Source organism: Rutidosis leptorrhynchoides, chromosome 1, assembly GCF_046630445.1.
Source record: "Rutidosis leptorrhynchoides isolate AG116_Rl617_1_P2 chromosome 1, CSIRO_AGI_Rlap_v1, whole genome shotgun sequence".
Classification (NCBI taxonomy): Eukaryota; Viridiplantae; Streptophyta; class Magnoliopsida; order Asterales; family Asteraceae; genus Rutidosis; species Rutidosis leptorrhynchoides.
In genome coordinates, this window is record NC_092333.1 from 203,509,401 (window position 1) to 203,531,686 (window position 22,286).

The 22,286-nt window shown below is 37.2% G+C and overlaps 1 protein-coding gene across 1 annotated transcript in view; it reads left to right on the top strand.

Annotated features, from left to right (window-relative positions):
• Positions 1-22,286, top strand: part of LOC139893886 (uncharacterized) — a 71,800-nt gene that overhangs the window by 8,182 nt on the left and 41,332 nt on the right. Inside the window, exon 2 of the mRNA XM_071877089.1 lies at positions 12,789-13,434. Coding sequence (XP_071733190.1) covers positions 12,789-13,434 — 646 coding nt within the window. The remainder of the gene's footprint in view (positions 1-12,788; positions 13,435-22,286) is intronic.

Sequence of the window (22,286 nt, forward strand, 5' to 3'; positions counted from 1 at the left end):
AGAGACCTACCCGGAGACATGATTGATGAAATCTTGTCTAGAGTCGGCCAGAATTCCTCGGCACAACTATTTAAGGCGAGATCAGTTTGTAAGACATTCGAAGAACGTTCCAAGAATGTCTTGGTTTATAAGAGACTTTCGTTTGAAAGATGGGGGATATCACATTGGGAAACCCATAAGTTACGATGTGTTTACTTTGACGCATATATTGCGGGGAACTCAAATGCTATTTTACGCAACGGGTTAAGAAATTATTTTGACTCAATATATCCGAATATTGGACTTCGTGATTTAGAAAAAGCGGCTAACATGCAACATAAAGAAGCATGTTATGCTTACGGATTAGTAATGTTCGCTTCTCACCAAAGTGAGAACAAGAACATCGGGCTACAACTATTAAACAAAACGTTTCCACAAGTGACGGAGTCGGTAATTGGGGTAAGAAATGAGGTTTTTAGATTATTACGGGACTGTTGGACATTACGTAACCCTCGTCCCTTTGATGACGTTACAACACGCTGTCTTATCAACGGCCATAACGGTTATGTTGCACAAGACCAAGGATGGGAAGTAGTCCTAGTAAAACCAGAATGCATGACTTGTTTCTGGACGTATGAATTACGTGTCTTTATTGCCTTTGCTGAACGACTTGTGTACTAGCTAGAATTGTCTTCACAACTATCTTGTATCAAAGTTATTGTGTGCTATATTTCATGCTTTATGTAAAATAAGCGGTACTGTAAGTTTGTAAAATATTGTATAAAAGTTTGAACGCGAAATATTATTATAATCAGTTTTTCATATAGAATTGTAGTAGTTGAATTGTATATTAGCTACTAAGTATGAACTTAACGGGTAGGTACTACCCGAATTTAAACTTATAAAACGCTAATATGAAGAAAAAGCTTTTATAAATGAGTTCATATTATGCTACGAAATACTATTAACTACTCTTAATATTCTGTATGATTAACTTGTTCCATTTAACTATTTTGAAGGAAATGGCACCGACTACTCGACACACCGTGAATATGAATGAAGAGGAATTCCGTACTTTTCTAGCTTCAAACATAGCCGCAGTACAGGCTGCGCTACATACCAACAATAACCTTGGATCTAGCAGTACAGGAAATCGTGTAGGATGCACCTACAAAGAATTCACTGCCTGCAAACCTTTGGAATTTGATGGAACCGAAGGACCGATCGGATTGAAACGGTGGACCGAGAAGGTTGAATCGGTGTTTGCCATAAGTAAGTGTACTGAAGAGGACAAAGTGAAGTACGCTACGCATACCTTCACAGGTTCTGCGTTAACATGGTGGAATACCTATCTAGAGCAAGTGGGACAAGATGATGCGTACGCACTACCGTGGTCAGCATTCAAGCACTTGATGAACGAGAAGTACCGTCCCAGAACCGAGGTCAATAAGCTCAAGACAGAACTTAGAGGGTTACGAACCCAAGGATTTGATATTACCACGTACGAAAGACGATTCACAGAATTGTGCCTATTGTGTCCGGGAGCATTCGAAGATGAGGAAGAGAAGATCGACGCGTTTGTGAAAGGATTACCGGAAAGAATCCAAGAAGATATAAGTTCACACGAGCCCGCCTCCATACAACAGGCATGTAGAATGGCTCACAAACTAGTGAACCAGATTGAAGAAAGAATTAAAGAACAGACTGCTGAAGAGGCCAATGTGAAGCAAGTCAAAAGAAAGTGGGAGGAAAACGGTGATAAGAATCACCAATACAACAACAACAGCAATTACAACAATAATCGCAACAATTATCCCAACAATCGCAACATCAATCGCAACTACAACAAACGGCCCAACAACAACAACAACAACAACAACAACAGCAACTACAACAATCATTCCAACAACAATAATAACCGCAACAACAACAACAATCAGAAGCAACTATGCCAAAGGTGTGAAAAGAATCACTCGGGGTTCTGCACCAAATTTTGCAACAAATGTAAAAGAAATGGTCATAGCGCGGCGAAGTGTGAGGTCTACGGACCAGGGGTTAATAGAACGAAAGGAACAAATGGTGTCGGAACGAGTAATGGCGGAGCAAGTAGTGTCGGAGCAAGTTATGCCAATGTAGTTTGTTATAAATGTGGAAAACCAGGCCACATTATTAGAAATTGCCCGAACCAGGAGAACACGAATGGACAAGGCCGTGGAAGAGTTTTCAATATTAATGCGGTAGAGGCACAGGAAGACCCGGAGCTTGTTACGGGTACGTTTCTTATTGACAATAAATCTGCTTACGTTTTATTTGATTCGGGTGCGGATAGAAGCTATATGAGTAGAGATTTTTGTGCTAAATTAAGTTGTCCATTGACGCCTTTGGATAGTAAATTTTTACTCGAATTAGCAAATGGTAAATTAATTTCAGCAGATAATATATGTCGGAATCGAGAAATTAAACTGGTTAGCGAAACATTTAAGATTGATTTGATACCAGTAGAGTTAGGGAGTTTTGATGTGATAATCGGTATGGACTGGTTGAAAGAAGTGAAAGCGGAGATCGTTTGTTACAAAAATGCAATTCGCATTATACGAGAAAAAGGAAAACCCTTAATGGTGTACGGAGAAAAGGGCAACACGAAGCTACATCTTATTAGTAATTTGAAGGCACAAAAACTAATAAGAAAAGGTTGCTATGCTGTTCTAGCACACGTCGAGAAAGTACAAACTGAAGAAAAGAGCATCAATGATGTTCCCATTGCAAAAGAATTTCCCGATGTATTTCCGAAAGAATTACCGGGATTACCCCCACATCGATCCGTTGAATTTCAAATAGATCTTGTACCAGGAGCTGCACCAATAGCTCGTGCTCCTTACAGACTCGCACCCAGCGAGATGAAAGAACTGCAAAGCCAATTACAAGAACTTTTAGAGCGTGGTTTCATTCGACCAAGCACATCACCGTGGGGAGCTCCTGTTTTGTTTGTCAAGAAGAAAGATGGTACATTCAGGTTGTGTATCGACTACCGAGAGTTGAACAAACTTACCATCAAGAACCGCTACCCACTACCGAGAATCGACGACTTATTTGATCAACTACAAGGCTCGTCTGTTTATTCAAAGATTGACTTACGTTCCGGGTATCATCAAATGCGGGTGAAAGAAGATGATATTCCAAAGACTGCTTTCAGAACACGTTACGGTCATTACGAGTTTATGGTCATGCCGTTTGGTTTAACTAATGCACCAGCTGTGTTCATGGACCTTATAAACCGAGTGTGTGGACCATACCTTGACAAGTTTGTCATTGTTTTCATTGATGACATACTTATTTACTCAAAGAATGACCAAGAACACGGTGAACATTTGAGAAAGGTGTTAGAGGTATTGAGGAAGGACGAATTGTACGCTAAGTTTTCAAAGTGTGCATTTTGGTTGGAAGAAGTTCAATTCCTTGGTCACATAGTGAACAAAGAAGGTATTAAGGTGGATCCGGCAAAGATAGAAACTGTTGAAAAGTGGGAAACCCCGAAAACTCCGAAACACATACGCCAGTTTTTAGGACTAGCTGGTTACTACAGAAGGTTCATCCAAGACTTTTCCAGAATAGCAAAACCCTTGACTGCATTAACGCATAAAGGGAAGAAATTTGAATGGAATGATGAACAAGAGAAAGCGTTTCAGTTATTGAAGAAAAAGCTAACTACGGCACCTATATTGTCATTGCCTGAAGGGAATGATGATTTTGTGATTTATTGTGACGCATCAAAGCAAGGTCTCGGTTGTGTATTAATGCAACGAACGAAGGTGATTGCTTATGCGTCTAGACAATTGAAGATTCACGAACAAAATTATACGACGCATGATTTGGAATTAGGCGCGGTTGTTTTTGCATTAAAGACTTGGAGGCACTACTTATATGGGGTCAAAAGTATTATATATACCGACCACAAAAGTCTTCAACACATATTTAATCAGAAACAACTGAATATGAGGCAGCGTAGGTGGATTGAATTATTGAATGATTACGATTTTGAGATTCGTTACCACCCGGGGAAGGCAAATGTGGTAGCCGATGCCTTGAGCAGGAAGGATAGAGAACCCATTCGAGTAAAATCTATGAATATAATGATTCATAATAACATTACTACTCAAATAAAGGAGGCGCAACAAGGAGTTTTAAAAGAGGGAAATTTAAAGGATGAAATACCCAAAGGATCGGAGAAGCATCTTAATATTCGGGAAGACGGAACCCGGTATAGGGCTGAAAGGATTTGGGTACCAAAATTTGGAGATATGAGAGAAATGGTACTTAGAGAAGCTCATAAAACCAGATACTCAATACATCCTGGAACGGGGAAGATGTACAAGGATCTCAAGAAACATTTTTGGTGGCCGGGTATGAAAGCCGATGTTGCTAAATACGTAGGAGAATGTTTGACGTGTTCTAAGGTCAAAGCTGAGCATCAGAAACCATCAGGTCTACTTCAACAACCCGAAATCCCGGAATGGAAATGGGAAAACATTACCATGGATTTCATCACTAAATTGCCAAGGACTGCAAGTGGTTTTGATACTATTTGGGTAATAGTTGATCGTCTCACCAAATCAGCACACTTCCTACCAATAAGAGAAGATGACAAGATGGAGAAGTTAGCACGACTGTATTTGAAGGAAGTCGTCTCCAGGCATGGAATACCAATCTCTATTATCTCTGATAGGGATGGCAGATTTATTTCAAGATTCTGGCAGACATTACAGCAAGCATTAGGAACTCGTCTAGACATGAGTACTGCCTATCATCCACAAACTGATGGGCAGAGCGAAAGGACGATACAAACGCTTGAAGACATGCTACGAGCATGTGTTATTGATTTCGGAAACAGTTGGGATCGACATCTACCGTTAGCAGAATTTTCCTACAACAACAGCTACCATTCAAGCATTGAGATGGCGCCGTTTGAAGCACTTTATGGTAGAAAGTGCAGGTCTCCGATTTGTTGGAGTGAGGTGGGGGATAGACAGATTACGGGTCCGGAGATTATACAAGAAACTACCGAGAAGATCATCCAAATTCAACAACGGTTGAAAACCGCCCAAAGTCGACAAAAGAGCTACGCTGACATTAAAAGAAAAGATATAGAATTTGAAATTGGAGAGATGGTCATGCTTAAAGTTTCACCTTGGAAAGGCGTTGTTCGATTTGGTAAACGAGGGAAATTAAATCCAAGGTATATTGGACCATTCAAGATTATTGATCGTGTCGGACCAGTAGCTTACCGACTTGAGTTACCTCAACAACTCGCGGCTGTACATAACACTTTCCACGTCTCGAATTTGAAGAAATGTTTTGCTAAAGAAGATCTCACTATTCCGTTAGATGAAATCCAAATCAACGAAAAACTCCAATTCATCGAAGAACCCGTCGAAATAATGGATCGTGAGGTTAAAAGACTTAAGCAAAACAAGATACCAATTGTTAAGGTTCGATGGAATGCTCGTAGAGGACCCGAGTTCACCTGGGAGCGTGAAGATCAGATGAAGAAGAAATACCCGCATCTATTTCCAGAAGATTCGTCAACACCTTCAACAGCTTAAAATTTCGGGACGAAATTTATTTAACGGGTAGGTACTGTAGTGACCCGAACTTTTCCATGTTTATATATATTAATTGAGATTGATGTTTACATGATTAAATGTTTCCAACATGTTAAGCAATCAAACTTGTTAAGACTTGATTAATTGAAATAGGTTTCATATAGACAATTGACCACCCAAGTTGACCGGTGATTCACGAACGTTAAAACTTGTAAAAAAAAACTATATGATGACATATATATGGTTATATATATAGTTAACATGATATTATGATAAGTAAACATATCATTAATTATATTAACAATGAACTACATATGTAAAAACAAGACTACTAACTTAATGATTTTGAAACGAGACATATATGTAACGTTTATCGTTGTAACGACATTTAATGTATATATATCATATTAAGAGATATTCGTACATCATAATATCATGATAATATAATAATTTAAAATCTCTTTTGATATTATAAACATTGGGTTAACAACATTTAACAAGATCGTTAACCTAAAGGTTTCAAAACAACACTTACATGTAACGACTAACGATGACTTAACGACTCAGTTAAAATGTATATACATGTAGTGTTTTAATATGTATTTATACACTTTTGAAAGACTTCAATACACTTATCAAAATACTTCTACTTAACAAAAATGCTTACAATTACATTCTCGTTCAGTTTCATCAACAATTCTACTCGTATGCACCCGTATTCGTACTCGTACAATACACAGCTTTTAGATGTATGTACTATTGGTATATACACTCCAATGATCAGCTCTTAGCAGCCCATGTGAGTCACCTAATACATGTGGGAACCATCATTTGGCAACTAGCATGAAATATCTCATAAGATTACAAAAATATGAGTAATCATTCATGACTTATTTACATGAAAACAAAATTACATATCCTTTATATCTAATCCATACACCAACGACCAAAAACACCTAAAAACACTTTAATTCTTCAATTTTCTTCATCTAATTGAACTCTCTCAAGTTCTATCTTCAAGTTCTAAGTGTTCTTCATAAATTCCAAAAGTTCTAGTTTCATAAAATCAAGAATACTTTCAAGTTTGCTAGCTCACTTCCAATCTTGTAAGGTGATCATCCAACCTCAAGAAATCTTTGTTTCTTACAGTAGGTTATCATTCTAATACAAGGTAATAATCATATTCAAACTTTGGTTCAATTTCTATAACTATAACAATCTTATTTCAAGTGATGATCTTACTTGAACTTGTTTTCGTGTCATGATTTTGCTTCAAGAACTTTGAGCCATCCAAGGACCCATTGAAGCTAGATCCATTTTTCTCTTTTCCAGTAGGTTCATCCAAGGAACTTAAGGTAGTAATGATGTTCATAACATCATTCGATTCATACATATAAAGCTATCTTATTCGAAGGTTTAAACTTGTAATCACTAGAACATAGTTTAGTTAATTCTAAACTCGTTCGCAAACAAAAGTTAATCCTTCTAACTTGACTTTTAAAATCAACTAAACACATGTTCTATATCTATATGATATGCTAACTTAATGATTTAAAACCTGGAAACACGAAAAACACCGTAAAACCGGATTTACGCCGTCGTAGTAACACCGCGGGCTGTTTTGGGTTAGTTAATTAAAAACTATGATAAACTTTGATTTAAAAGTTGTTATTCTGAGAAAATGATTTTTATTATGAACATGACTCTATATCCAAAAATTATGGTTAAACTCAAAGTGAAAGTATGTTTTCTAAAATGGTCATCTAGACGTCGTTCTTTCGACTGAAATGACTACCTTTACAAAAACGACTTGTAACTTATTTTTCCGACTAGAAACCTATACTTTTTTGTTTAGATTCATAAAATAGAGTTCAATATGAAACCATAGCAATTTGATTCACTCAAAACGGATTTAAAATGAAGAAGTTATGGGTAAAACAAGATTGGATAATTTTTCTCATTTTAGCTACGTGAAAATTGGTAACAAATCTATTCCAACCATAACTTAATCAACTTGTATTATATATTATGTAATCTTGAGATACCATAGACACGTATACAATGTTTTGACCTATCATGTCGACACATCTATATATATTTCGGAACAACCATAGACACTCTATATGTGAATGTTGGAGTTAGCTATACAGGGTTGAGGTTGATTCCAAAATATATATAGTTTGAGTTGTGATCAATACTGAGATACGTATACACTGGGTCGTGGATTGATTCAAGATAATATTTATCGATTTATTTTTGTACATCTAACTGTGGACAACTAGTTGTAGGTTACTAACGAGGACAGCTGACTTAATAAACTTAAAACATCAAAATATATTAAAAGTGTTGTAAATATATTTTGAACATACTTTGATATATATGTATATATTGTTATAGGTTCGTGAATCAACCAGTGGCCAAGTCTTACTTCCCGACGAAGTAAAAATCTGTGAAAGTGAGTTATAGTCCCACTTTTAAAATCTAATATTTTTGGGATGAGAATACATGCAGGTTTTATAAATGATTTACAAAATAGACACAAGTACGTGAAACTACATTCTATGGTTGAATTATCGAAATCGAATATGCCCCTTTTTATTAAGTCTGGTAATCTAAGAATTAGGGAACAGACACCCTAATTGACGCGAATCCTAAAGATAGATCTATTGGGCCTAACAAACCCCATCCAAAGTACCGGATGCTTTAGTACTTCGAAATTTATATCATATCCGAAGGGTGTCCCGGAATGATGGGGATATTCTTATATATGCATCTTGTTATTGTCGGTTACCAGGTGTTCACCATATGAATGATTTTTATCTCTATGTATGGGATGTGTATTGAAATATGAAATCTTGTGGTCTATTATTATGATTTGATATATATAGGTTAAACCTATAACTCACCAACATTTTTGTTGACGTTTTAAGCATGTTTATTCTCAGGTGATTATTAAGAGCTTCCGCTGTCGCATACTTAAATAAGGACGATATTTGGAGTCCATGCTTGTATGATATTGTGTAAAAACTGCATTCAAGAAACTTATTTTGTTGTAACATATTTGTATTGTAAACCATTATGTAATGGTCGTGTGTAAACAGGATATTTTAGAATATCATTATTTGATAATCTACGTAAAGCTTTTTAAAACCTTTATCTATGAAATAAAGGTTATGGTTTGTTTTAAAAATGAATGCAGTCTTTGAAAAACGTCTCATATAGAGGTCAAAACCTCGCAACGAAATCAATTAATATGGAACGTTTTTAGTCAATAAGAACGGGACATTTCATATCAACAAGGTCAAACAAACATGGCGACCTGCAAAAATCTCAAAAATAAAATTAGTTCAAAATGGGAACCCAAGCCCGAATGGCAGTGGGTTTCCCGTCGACACCAACAACCTGTAAATCCACCCATTTTCCCGTGGATCCCAAAGGTGTCACAATACCATTATCACCACTTGAACTACCTCATCCCTCAGACTTAGATTTCCAGACACGACGCTTAGATGGCGACTGTTTATGATAAACCGGTGTTTCATTAACATTAATGGGCGTGGAAATCTTAGCAATTGAAGTAAAAACACGGTTTTTAATATGTGAGGTTGAACGATTTTTGAAAAATTTATTATTCTTCCATTTTGGCCTAGAAGAATTTTCAATAAACGTTTGGTTTAGGTCAACCTTCCTAAGTGGTGTACGCACGTAGTTTGGACATTTCCAAGCAACGTGTCCATATTCTCCACAATCAAAACATGTCCTACGGTCTACAAACTTTCTAAGACGATGAGTCACTTTCTCTTTCAAAATAGGTTCCTGATTAACATTTCTCCTATGCGGCGGTACGTATCCAGTTTTCACATTTTGACTCTGGAGAGGTACCTTTGGTAATTCTCCTTCATTAATAAATTTAACAGGATTGGTCACATAACTGTAATCAGGCTTAACCTTTGATTTCGATTTAGACCTAGAGGATTTGGGTTTGGAAGTTTTTCTAAATTCTGACTCAGGTTTTTCAACAGGTTTTTGCACAGGGGTGGGATCCGATGTTGCTAAACCTAGAGTACCAGACTCATCCTCAGAAATCGAATCTTCAACAATTCCATCAACTAACTCATGGGACTTACCTAGATCTTTCTTAACAAGCTTAGGAGTCTCAACCTTCTCAGTCTCTATAGATTTAGCACTTAGGATTTCACTAAGACAAGAGTCAGAAGGCTTATTAATGTACTCATTCTTAAGAGGAGGAGGACATTCATTATAACCTAAACCCTTTTTACCATCATTCTTGTTGCAGACAGTATAGTCAATGACATATGACATTCGCTGCCAAGTGTCATTTCTAGCCTTTTCTGGCTCATACTTAATCTTAAACTCTTCCTTTTCTCTCTTAGCACATTCAAGTTGATTTAAGTACATCATTATGGACTTTTGGTCCCCTGAAATTGTAGCTCTTAAATCATGAACTTGATTTTCTAGAGTTTTGATTGTCTCCCAGAATTCCTTTTTATTGTTAAACTGAATTAAATTAGTCTCGTACAGGGATTTCATCTCTAGATAACTCGCCTTAAAAATCTGAAGCTCCCGTTTTAACTCGGGACAGTAAACACAATCTAAGGGGATTCCATTCAGTTTAGAAACTATGCATTCCAGTTTAGCAATCTCACGTTTATGACTAACACAATTATTACATACAAAGGAAGGTTCAACATGTACCTTAGAGCTGCTAGATGCATCTTTCATGAACGTACTATTCTCCTTAGCGCAACTGTCTTCTTCAGATTATGAATTCAATACTGATTTAGTGATGACCGCATCCTGCTCAACATTATCTGACTCATCAGCAACAGCATTCACAACCGGCTCTTCAACTCTAGCCAGATTTTCAATCTCAGTATCAGCATCAACATGATCACTGGAAGATTTAACCGTATAGCAATCACTAGAATTAACTTCATTCTTAGACCCGGATGAAGACTTATCATTTATCTTAAGATCTTGAAGCATATTTCTTATAGCATATTGTTCTAATATCTTCTCTCTCAACATGGAAATAACTGAATTGAGAGTGAGAACAGTATCTCTAACCCAAGCTCTCTCTTCAAGTTGCTCAATGCATGCATTCCATTTCCTTGGCAATCCCTCTTTTAGAACTTTTACAGCCTTATCTTGTGTCACCTCGATTCTACAATTTTTCATCTTGGATATTAAATGACAATATCTCGTTATCGTGTCCTCTAAAGTCTCAGTACTCCGTGCTGCAAATCTTTTCCATTCCCGTTTCAACGTTTGTCCCTTATTTTCCTTCATTTCGTCACACGAGTAAATTGAATAAAACATTGTGATGAATAAAACCGTTTAAATCCTTAAAATCTCACAAAAATCTCGCAAAATATTGAAATTTGGTCCAAATACAAAAAATTATCACTAAGAATATGTGTGTTGGACCAAGGAGCTCAAGTCAAATAACACTTGCTTATCTGTCTTAGTCAAAATTTTCTAATTTCTAGTAAACCTTGTGGGCTCATCGAAATTAAAAGAAAGAAATGGAAGTGGGGTCTGCCAAATTTCCACCAAAAAATACATCAATAAAGTATCCACTCATTTTCTTTATAATTCCACAATTTCATTTAATTTCCTCATGTGGTAGCATCCATTCTTTGACTTATGCTATCGTTCTACACAAGGAAAACAAGCATCAAGAGGGTCCCACAGCTATATCATTCAATCACACTTTCCTTATTCTTTCACGTGACCAACCAACTCCACAAAAATTAATTAAGTTGCTCTTTTCTTTCTTTTGAGTTTGCTTCTCGTATGAAGCTCTCACGCCTCAAAAATCACTAAAATCAATCAATCAATTTTTTAATTAAATTTCAATCACCTTATTAATTCAATTGAAATCAAAACACCAAAACTCCTCTCTTGTTCTTTGTTTATCTTGCTCGATCAAAAAGAACCAAAAGCCCGTATTTACATTTTCTTTCCTTGTGATCAGCAAAAACAATCTATTTAATCTACTTCTTGCTTGCTTCTTTGTGTTTGACGAACAGAAACATAAACCTGCAACTCGTTTTTTTTTTTTTTAGAACCAACGTCGGTCGATGAAAATAGACAATCGGTCGAGGATTAGACAGTCGGTCGACTGTCTAAGAACAATCGGTCGATAGTCTGGGTGTATTATGTCACTTTGGTATTACTTTATTCAATCGGCCGGTTTATCAAAGTCGGTCGGTTTACTACACAAGTCGGTCGAGGAGTAAGGACAATCGGTCGAAGTAGGTTGACAATCGGTCGACTTAGAACAATTTTATTTGCAGAAAATGGCAGCGACGGGAGGTGGTGGTTCACGGTGGAGGAGATTCAAATGAACGAATTAGAAGTTGTAAACTTGCAGAAAGGTACGTGACACTATTTAGAACACTTTTGCAATTTTAGATTTTCAAAAAAAAAAATACTCGATTTGACTTTACAAACCAATGTTTGAACCGGAAAAAACTTTAAAAATCGAATTTCTTTATGACTCAAAAACGAATTCACGCTATGAACGATCGATCCTACAAGCCGTAGCTCTGATACCACTTTGTTGGAGCTCGATGGATCTTGGGATCAAAGGTTTTCGTGAATCGTTGACGTTCGGGATCGAATGGGTCGAACCGGATCCTTTTGGACCGGATTAGATCGATGCCTAGAGTCTAGATTCAACTTGTGTGGGTTTTTGGGACGAGAGAAAACGAGCGGCGGCAGTGAATAGTGTTGGAACCGTCAACTGCTCAAATGAACAAGGCAACACGTATTTATATTCTCAGGGAGACAGTCGGTCGACTGTCTCCAACATCGGTCGATTGATATGACAGTCGGTCGACAGTCATGTTTGCCTCGGTTGATAAGAACTGGAGATTTATATGCACCAACATTGACCTTGCTGCTAATTCTTTACATGGAACCATTCCATCTTCTATCGGTTCTTTGAGTGAATTAAGTTACCTTGATCTTTCTTATAATCAATTTCATGGAACCATTTCCACGTTTATTGGTTCGTTGATTGAGTTAAGACATCTTGCCCTTTCAAATAACTCTTTTAGTGGAACCATTCCGACGTCCATTGGTTCGTTGATTGAATTAAGCTACGCCGACCTTTCTTATAATTCTTTTAATGGAACAATTCCAACGTCTATTGGTTTCTTGACTCAATTAAGTTACCTTAAGCTTTCTTCTAATCTTTTTCATGGAACCATCCCAAAGTCCATTGGTTCCTTGACCGAATTAACGTACCTTGACCTTTCAAATAACTCTTTTATTGGAATCATTCCTTCAGTATTTGGAAACCTCATAAGTTTGGAACAACTTTCTCTTGGAGAAATTGGAAGATGTAGAGTAGAAAACCTAGATTGGTTGTCTAATCTTACACATCTAGATATATTGGAAATGAATGGAGTTTCACTAGCTAAAGCAAATTATTGGGTGAATATAGTTGCAAGTCTCCAAAATTTAACCTCTTTAAATTTTAGGGGATGCAACCTCTCGCAAGTCATGCATCCATATTCTTCTTCATCTTTTGATAACTCTACTTCATCATCTATTTATGCCCTCAAACTTAGAGACAACAATCTCAATTACTCATCCATTTCTCATTGGTTGTTCCCACTAATTAGCGATAGCCTCCGTGTACTTGATCTCTCCGGCAACGCGTTAGATGGGATACCCAAATTTCTTGGTAACATTTGCAATCTTGATGCTTTATATATTAGTGGAAACTCTGCAATGGTCCCTTTTTCAGATTTTCTTAAGAACTTGTCTGGATGCACCCCAACGTATTTAGGTACTCTAGAAGCTTATGGTAGCCAATTTACCGTGCCATTGTCCGACTGTAGACGCTGAGAGAGGATCTTAGAATCAACCTAACACGATCTAGAGGCGGAATAACACTAGAAAGAGCTTAAACGAATATCTATGGGTTTTCGGGTTCGTACAAGTCAAACCAAGATTAGATCTTGATAAACACGAAGCCTAGACTGACATTCTGTGGTATTTAGACATGAAGATTGAGAGAGACTCGAGCTAGAACAGTTTTCGTGTGTGTGTAATCTACAGAGTTGTTAACCAAATTAATGAAGATTAATTAGGCTTAAATACCTCAGTTCCTATGTCGGTCGACAGTGGATGACAGTCGGTCGACTGACCATGTCAGTCGGCCGACTGTCGAGTAATATTACGAATTATATTTAGACGTTTACAAATATAAAATAACACATCGACAATCAACGTTTAACAATATTACAGGTTACAACATGATCGAATAAAACGTTAAAGTTCATGGAACTAGGGATTACAAAATATGCACTAACAAACTCCCCCTAAGACCTAGTTCCTCATAAGTCTTCGATCTGCTTCAATCTCTGTACGGATCTGTAACCATATTATTCAAATAGCAAACCTTTGCAACACGAATGTACTGTTGTGCTTGAACTCTATTTTCTGGCCTGTACAGCATCCGATTGTAGTACAATGTGAAGATGTCAGCTTCACAGCAATTTCTCAACCAAACGGGATCTAAAACCCGTATCGAGTCTGTCTCATCTTCCTTCAATTTGTCCAAAACGATGACTGCCTCCTCTGAGCGTTCATCGTAGTACCACCAGCGAAAACGTGGGCTAAAGTTCTGCGGCATTTTCATCACAGGAACCTTTCTCATATAATTTACTGGCTTGTATTTGACAATCTTTCTTCGTTCGCCCGTTTTCTTGTTTGTTTGATAAGTGATCGTGGGAAATTGAGGGCTGAATCCCTCAAAGTTCTTTGACAAGTACGAGTGTCTTATCGTCTTGCAGACAATATTAGGAATTCCGTCATAATCCCTATATAACATTTTGAGCCTAGCCACCTGCATAAATTCAAAGTACGGTAGAGACGTGAACTCGTATCCATGTTTGATGTAATCCACTCCGTACTCCTTATTTATTGCGTATATATTCAACTCTTTAATGTAGGCCCACGCAATTATTTTTCCTTTAGCCAAAAGATTCGCCGGTCTATTAATGTAATTCATCCATTCAGGTTCCGGCGCTGGCTTCTCACAATATTTTCTGATCCTCAACAGGATCTTCCACTCAGCTTCTAGAACTTCTATCTTTTCTTTATTTATCTTGACCGGTAAAAACCCTGGAGGCAAATCTTCGGTCTTTTCTTTTTCTTCGCATTTACGGTTTAGAAGCTCTTCATTCATTTTGAAGTAGTCTTGAAATGTAGGTAGATCTTTATCGTTATTACATTCGTACTCCGGAAAATCACCTATTGGTTCATCTTCAATAATTACTTCATCAAAATCTTTGTCGTTTTCATTACTTACGACAATTTCCTCAAAATCATCACTAGAATCGTAACGATTCTCAAAAGATGAGCTAGCAGTTGCGTCAGCTGAAGTACTTGCTTGTTGCTCTTGACGCACTAGCTCGGCCTGCTCCTCAGCGCTTAGATCCGGCGGGATCTCCCCTTCTTCTAAATCATCAAATACAACTGAGTGATTCAGACGATCCTGCTTTGCCAAAAAATCACGTAAAGAATAATCAATATTTAGAGGAATTACTGACAGTGGGTTCTCGCTTGTGCCTTTAGCAACATCCAAACCTAGCTCATCCTCGCCTTGATCGTTAAAATTACCAAAGTCTATATCCTCCTCGAGATCAACAGCCTCAATATCGAAATTATTTTCCCACTCAAGCATCTTCGACAGTGCCTTGTTCGCTGTAGTCTCAGCCTTTACAATCAGCAAATTCTGAGCATCAAACTTAGTTTGTAACTTCTTCAATTCAACCTGTTGATCTTCAACCTGCTTGGTCAGTTTGGCAATCTCAGCATCCTTTCTTCTCTCTCGTTCATCAGCTTTTTCTTTAAACTTTTCAAATTCAGAAGCCATATTGACAACCTTCTCACTTAATATAGAAACTGCAGCATCTTGTGTAATAGCAGTCGTGGATGCAGCAGCATGACCTCCTGTATCAGTTTCAGCACGTGTTTCTTGAGTAACAGCAGCTGAAGGTTATCGTTGTGGTTGTGATTGCTGTGATTGTCGCTGTTCAGTAGTTGAGGACGACTCAGTCCTTTTTGCCTTCTTAATGAATCTTATGCGCCTCTGCTTCGGCTTTGTCGTAACCGAAGGACCCTCAGATTGTTTTCGCTTTCTCAGCTCGAATTGATCAGGGTCAAAGTCATCTCCTTCATCGTCTTCATCAACCAGTGTCTGTTCAATTGTAACAACTGGCGGTGGCTGATTAACCTCTTGATCGTCTTCACCAACTGCGACGATATCATCTTCATTACCAGATGTACTGTTCTCATGATGACAGGCAGCACCTGGTGGACATACATAGTTTTCATTTGCGAGGTGGCCAACCAATCTCTTGAATGGTTCATCCGGACCTCTCTTTTGCTTGACTCGATTGAAAGTCAAATCGTTCAGATGATTCAGCTTAATCTCATCCTCCCAAACCTTATTCAATCCTTGAACTTGCTTTTCAATCATCACCTGCAAGAACCTAGGAAACATTAAGTGGCTCTTCTTTTTCACGTTCACCAACATGCTTCTGAAAATTACTTCGGAGAAATTGAAGTCCGCATGAAGAACTAGTGCTGCAAACATTGAGCTATAAGTCTCATTCAGCTCATCAAAACCGCCTACCATTGGACTCATGCATCTTAACAACACCAAAGTTAGGTATTTGTATTGATGACAGAATCGAGTTCTCTTAACAGCACCTTTCATTGGATCACCAGAGTATCCACATCTTACTAGACACCTTCGGACCTTAGTTCTATTCAGTGTGACTGGCATAGAATCATTATCTGGAAAACCTAAGTCTTCACGAACTGTCTGTGCCGAGATCTTTACAATTGTACCACCAACACTGCTTCATATCACCTTTCTTCCTTGTTCAGTGACAATAGAAGCATTGTTCCAGAATTATCGTTGGTGCGAGTAGTATGCCTTGCATTCTAGGGTGATTGCAGTATAAATCCTGGACCTTTTCAAGAACTTGATAATATCAACGAAGCCTTCCTTTGCTTCAGGTCCTTCCTCGTTTAGACATGCCTCCAGATTGGCATTTTCGCTTGCCGTCAGCCCTGGAAGATTCTTGGACAGAATCACCTCTTCCTCATGTACGTCTTCGTTCACTGGACTACCTAGTTGAGCCATTTATTCTGCTATACAAACATATATACAATAATCGAAAAGCGTTAAATCGAAAAACTTAAAAAAAATACAGGAAACAACAGTCGGTCGACATACAATGTAAGTCGGTCGATTTTCAAGGACAGTCGATCGACATACAGGTAAATCGATTGACTTATAAAGTCGGCCAACATACGCTAAGTCGGTCGATTTTCAAGGACAATCGGCCGACTGATTAAACGAAGCAAAACACAGATCTAAACATAAATTCTTCGATTTTATGGTGTTTTGACTCAATCAATGTCTAATACATGTACAGAGGAGGCCGATTAACATTATCTATTCAACAATTATCAATTACAGGTCCTAAACACCACACATTGAATCGAAACAGAAAAGTAAACACGAAAACTTCAATAACTTTCGATTTAAAAAGAATTACCTAGATTGGTTAACGGCGCTGGAATCACAATTCAAAGATGTATACGAAAAACACGATCAAAAACTCTTCCTTGCAAAATTCGAATTTTTGGTAAATCAACACAATCGCACGAGATAAAGAAAATCGGCCGTCTGAGGCCTTTTTATACTCAGCTCGACAATCGGTCGACTTTGGTGTTATGTCGGTCGACATATGTGACAATCGGTTGACATACTTGATAAACAGTCGACATTATAACAAACGAGTAAGTCGGTCGACTTTCTTCAACATCGACCGACTTATGTTATAAATCGGTCGACTGTCTCTTCCCTTTATAAAATAGTTTTGCGTTTTAGAAACCCCAATAATTCCTTCTATTCACTTCCACTGGCTGATTTTACACGCAAAATATATTCATTTTGAAGACTTTAACAGGTTTATGATTTGAGATGTGTAGTTCGTTTCTTTTTGACGTCGAGACACAATTTGTAACTTCAAGGAAATATACACATATTCACATAAGCAAACAAATAAAATGTTTTTGTATTTTTCAAAATAAATATCAACACACTGAAAAATCTTTTTGTAGTTTTTAGGATTTTAAAACTTTTCACAATAACAATGCAAATGAAGTACAATTCATGTCAGAAAGTCAATGATCAAGGTTAAGAAAGATCCAAGATTGTATGGCATAAAACATGTTATTTACAGGAAGCAGTTTCTGTAAGTCATAAACCTAAGGAAGCTAAATTATCAAAATGTATACATGTTCAATTAACATTCAGACAACAGTATGTACACAAAATTTCACAAGTAAAAGCAAACAATAACAGAGAAATGATTTTAACATGGTTTCTATTTTCATCAACCTTTTACAGACTTTCCTCTTAGACATTTTGATGATCAAGTTAATTAATTACATTAACATATTGCTATGTTAGATTCAATCACAGACTCGGTCATCAATGTGAGATCGCACGATTTTTTAGGTAGTCAATTGAGCACAAGTCTATTGACGCTTTCCGTTACCACAAACACATACGTTAGATCCAATTGAACAGGAAGATTCTCATAGTAATTTTGGAATATCCATGTCAGCCATTAGCTTCTATCGTAAAGTATACTTTTCAATTCATATGATTCTGATGGATCTCATAGTATATCCAATATTCTATCAATCATGCAATCAACCAACTGCTATCAATCTCATTCCTTCTTTATTATTAAAGTTATTGGAGGAAACGGAATGAAAGACGTAGCTTTCTTAATAAGTGAGTATTCAGAATATCTCTCTGAAAACATCTTTCGCTGTCTAGGCCTTAATGGGTACAGTCCCATATCACAGACAATGATAATAAGTCCAATAGAATGGTTTTGTTGAAGTATGAATGATTTAAGTTCTTCTTGGTAATCTTCACACTCATTTGTATTCTTGCAAAGACTTCTCTTCTCGATTTCATCATTATCTTGACCTTGATATTTTCGTCTTCCATGATTTCACTTCTGTTTTCATGATATAATAACTTGATATGCAATGTGCCATTTTTTTTTTTTAAACAACACATTGCAGTCTTGACTTTGATTTAGTTCTCAAATTGACTTCCTTGCGATGAAGATCTCTTTTCTTCATTTGTGTATCAATTAACTTAAATCATTCATTCATGGACTGTCTGTAATATAGAACCACACTTTTCAACCCGTTCACAGGAAAGACACTCTTATTGAGATAAACTTACTATTTTGGAGTTTAGGTACGATTCAAGAATTAAAGTTTGATAGAAGTCGGTATGCATAGTCAATTAGAACATTTTCAACGCTTATTGATCGCTTAAATATCCCAATTAGTCGTGAGACTCAATGGTGCAGCAATTTGGAATTTGCTTGGGGATATTCTACATCATGTGTTTCTAGATTATACGTCATGATAGGGGATACCCTCACCTTTTGTTGATTTCCTCAACAATTTTCTTTAAAGTATGCACCTGTGGTAATTAAGTGACTACCCTCAACCGCTGTAAACCTTTCCATGAGTTCCTTATCAAGATATTTACATGATTGTGATTATGATCATCTCATTCTATGATTAAGTCCGTATCCCATTTTTATATAGATCAAACTCGTTTTATTTTTTATTTTCTGAATATCTGATGTTGATGTTGCATTCATTACTCCCCCTAAAATACTAAAAATCTAAAATCTTTTTGGTTTTTAGATTTTAAACACACAGAAGCAATCAGAAAGAAAAGAAATATAACCACACAGTATATACAGCTATGCAAGCAGAACACATAAAATGAAGTTACTCGTTGGTCTCTTCGTCAGGAACGACATCTGACAATATTTTGACACTTAACTCAGTTAACAAGAAATCAAAACGTGGTTTATCAAAAGCTTTTGTGAAAAGATCAGCCCTTTGCGTAGTTGTGCCAATTTGGATAACATCAATTAGCCTTTTCTCATAACAGTCTCGAATAAAATGATATTTAATCCCTATGTGTTTGGTCTTAGAATGATTCACAGGATTTTTCATAATAGCTATGGCAGCAGAATTATCAACAAAAATAGAAGTGTTAGAGATATTCAAACCGTAGTCACGAAGCTGCTGTTGTATCCACACAACCTGAGATGCACAGCTTGCTGCAGCAATGTATTCAGCTTCACAAGTGGACAAGGCCACTGATGTCTGCTTCTTGCACTGCCATGTAACTAGTCTGATTCCAAGGAATTGACAACCTCCTGATGTTGACTTAAAATCTTTCTTGCATCCACCATAGTCGGAATCACTATAAGCTGTCAATACAAAATCATTATCACAGGGATACCATAGGCCCAAATTCGAAGTTTGCTTTAAATAACGCATAATCTTTTTCACCACAAGCAAATGATGTACATTCGGATTTGCTTGATAGTGAGCACATAAACAAACTACGAACATGATATCAGGGCGAGACGCTGTTAGATACATCAACGAACCAATGATGGCTCTATATAAGGTTTCATCAACCTTATCACCTTCCTTATCCGGTGTAATCCCGTGATTCACCGATAGCGGCGTCCTTGCAGGACGTTCATCTTCCATTTTGAATCTTTTCAGAATATCTGATACATATTTTGTCTGATGTAAAAAGATACCCTGATTTGTTTGTACAACCTGAATACCAAGGAAGAATTTGATAGTTCCCATTGAACTCATCTTGAACCGTTTCTGCATTACCTCCTCAAAATCATCTACCATCGTCTTATCTGTAGATCCAAAGATAATATCATCCACGTACACCTGTACTAGCATTATATGCTTGCCCTTTTCTTTGATGAAAAGTGTCTGATCGATGACACTTCTTCTGAAACCATTATCAATCATATAGTTGGACAACGTACCATACCACGCTCTTGGAGCTTGATGAAGCCCATACAGTGCTTTTTCTAGACGATATAAATTTTCTGGAGAGTGTGGATCTGTAAAACCCGGTGGTTGCTTAACAAACACGGTCTCATTGAGAGTCCCGTACAAAAAGGCGCTTTTGACATCCATTTGATAGACCTTGAAGCCTTTAAAAGATGCGAATGCCAAAAATATTCGAATTGCCTCAAGTCTAGCCACTGGTGCAAATACTTCATCATAATCTATATCAGGGATCTGTTGATATCCCTTCACAACCAGTCTATCTTTATTTCGAATTACAATACCTTGCTCGTCTTTTTTATTCTTCCATACCCATCGAAGCCCATAAGGTTTGCAACCATGAGGCGGAGTCACTAGTTTCCATACTCCTAAATGCTTGAATTGCAAAAGCTCTTCTTGCATGGCATTTACCCAATCATCATAAAGAAGAGCTTCCTCAACAGAATTTGGTTCAATTTGACACACAAAGCATGAATATGCATGTAAGAAGAGTTTGCCTGACCTATTTAGTGAAGAATAGAAAGCTTGCATAACATTCTCAGTTGAAGCTTTCTGATTTTCAGACGTTGAGGCATCATTTGATGGTGCTCCAGAAACTCCTTTCGAATCAACAATAAAATCATCTAAGTGTCGAGGTAGGACAACTGTTCGTGATGATCTACGAACACCTTCAGGTTCTGGTTGTTCTTCCTGAACTTCTACAATTTGTGGCAGATTATGAAAACTTTCGCCACTGTCTATAGGTTGTGACTCCTCTTCAGAATCAGATCCATCATAAGATGGATCATCTTGATAATCACCTGATTCTTCATCATCTTGAACAAGTTGTTGTTGCGGCACTGGGTGATGTTGTGGTGCCGTTTGAGATTTCGGAACCATTTGTGATGGATACGTCTGCATTTCATTCAGTAATCTTGCAATAACTTCATCATCAGTAGCAACAGACGGAAGACCAAAAGAATCAAACAAATCTTCATGATCAAACTGCCATGAAAAACCTTTCCCTGTAGGAATAGCAGCATTTCTTTGAACATCTACTTCGAAATGTTCTTCAACACGTTTAGATACAGTGTTGAAAACTCTTTTGTTTGGATTCCCATAACCAAGAAATATACCAGGAACAGCCTTAGGATTAAATTTTCCTCCAGTATCTCGTATCATGATTGAACACGGTGCACCAAAGGGTTTGAAATGTTTAATGTTAGGCTTCCTTTTATGTAGCAATTCATAGCAAGTCTTTCCATGTCTCTTGACTACTAACAATTGGTTCATTGTATAACATGTTGTAGCCACAGCTTCACTCCAGAAGTTAACCGGTAAACTTGAATCAGCTAACATAGTTCTCGCAGTTTCAATTAACGTTCTGTTACGTCTTTCAGCAACACCATTTGATTGCGGAGTATAAGCTGGACTGAACTGTTGTATAATGCCTTTCTCGTTGCAGAAACTCTCCATCTGCTGATTCTTGAATTCAGTACCATTATCTGTTCGAGTCTTCCTAACCTTTAACTTGTACAAAGATTCCAGCTTCAAAAACAACAACTTTATATTTTCAAATGCGTCAGACTTCTTCTTTAACATCACTACCCAAGAGTATCGTGAGTATTCATCAGTCACTACTAAACAATATGAATCTCCAGAGATGCTTGTTCGATTAATCGGACCAAAAAGATCCATATGTAACAACTCTAGAGGAACAACAATTGAATGATG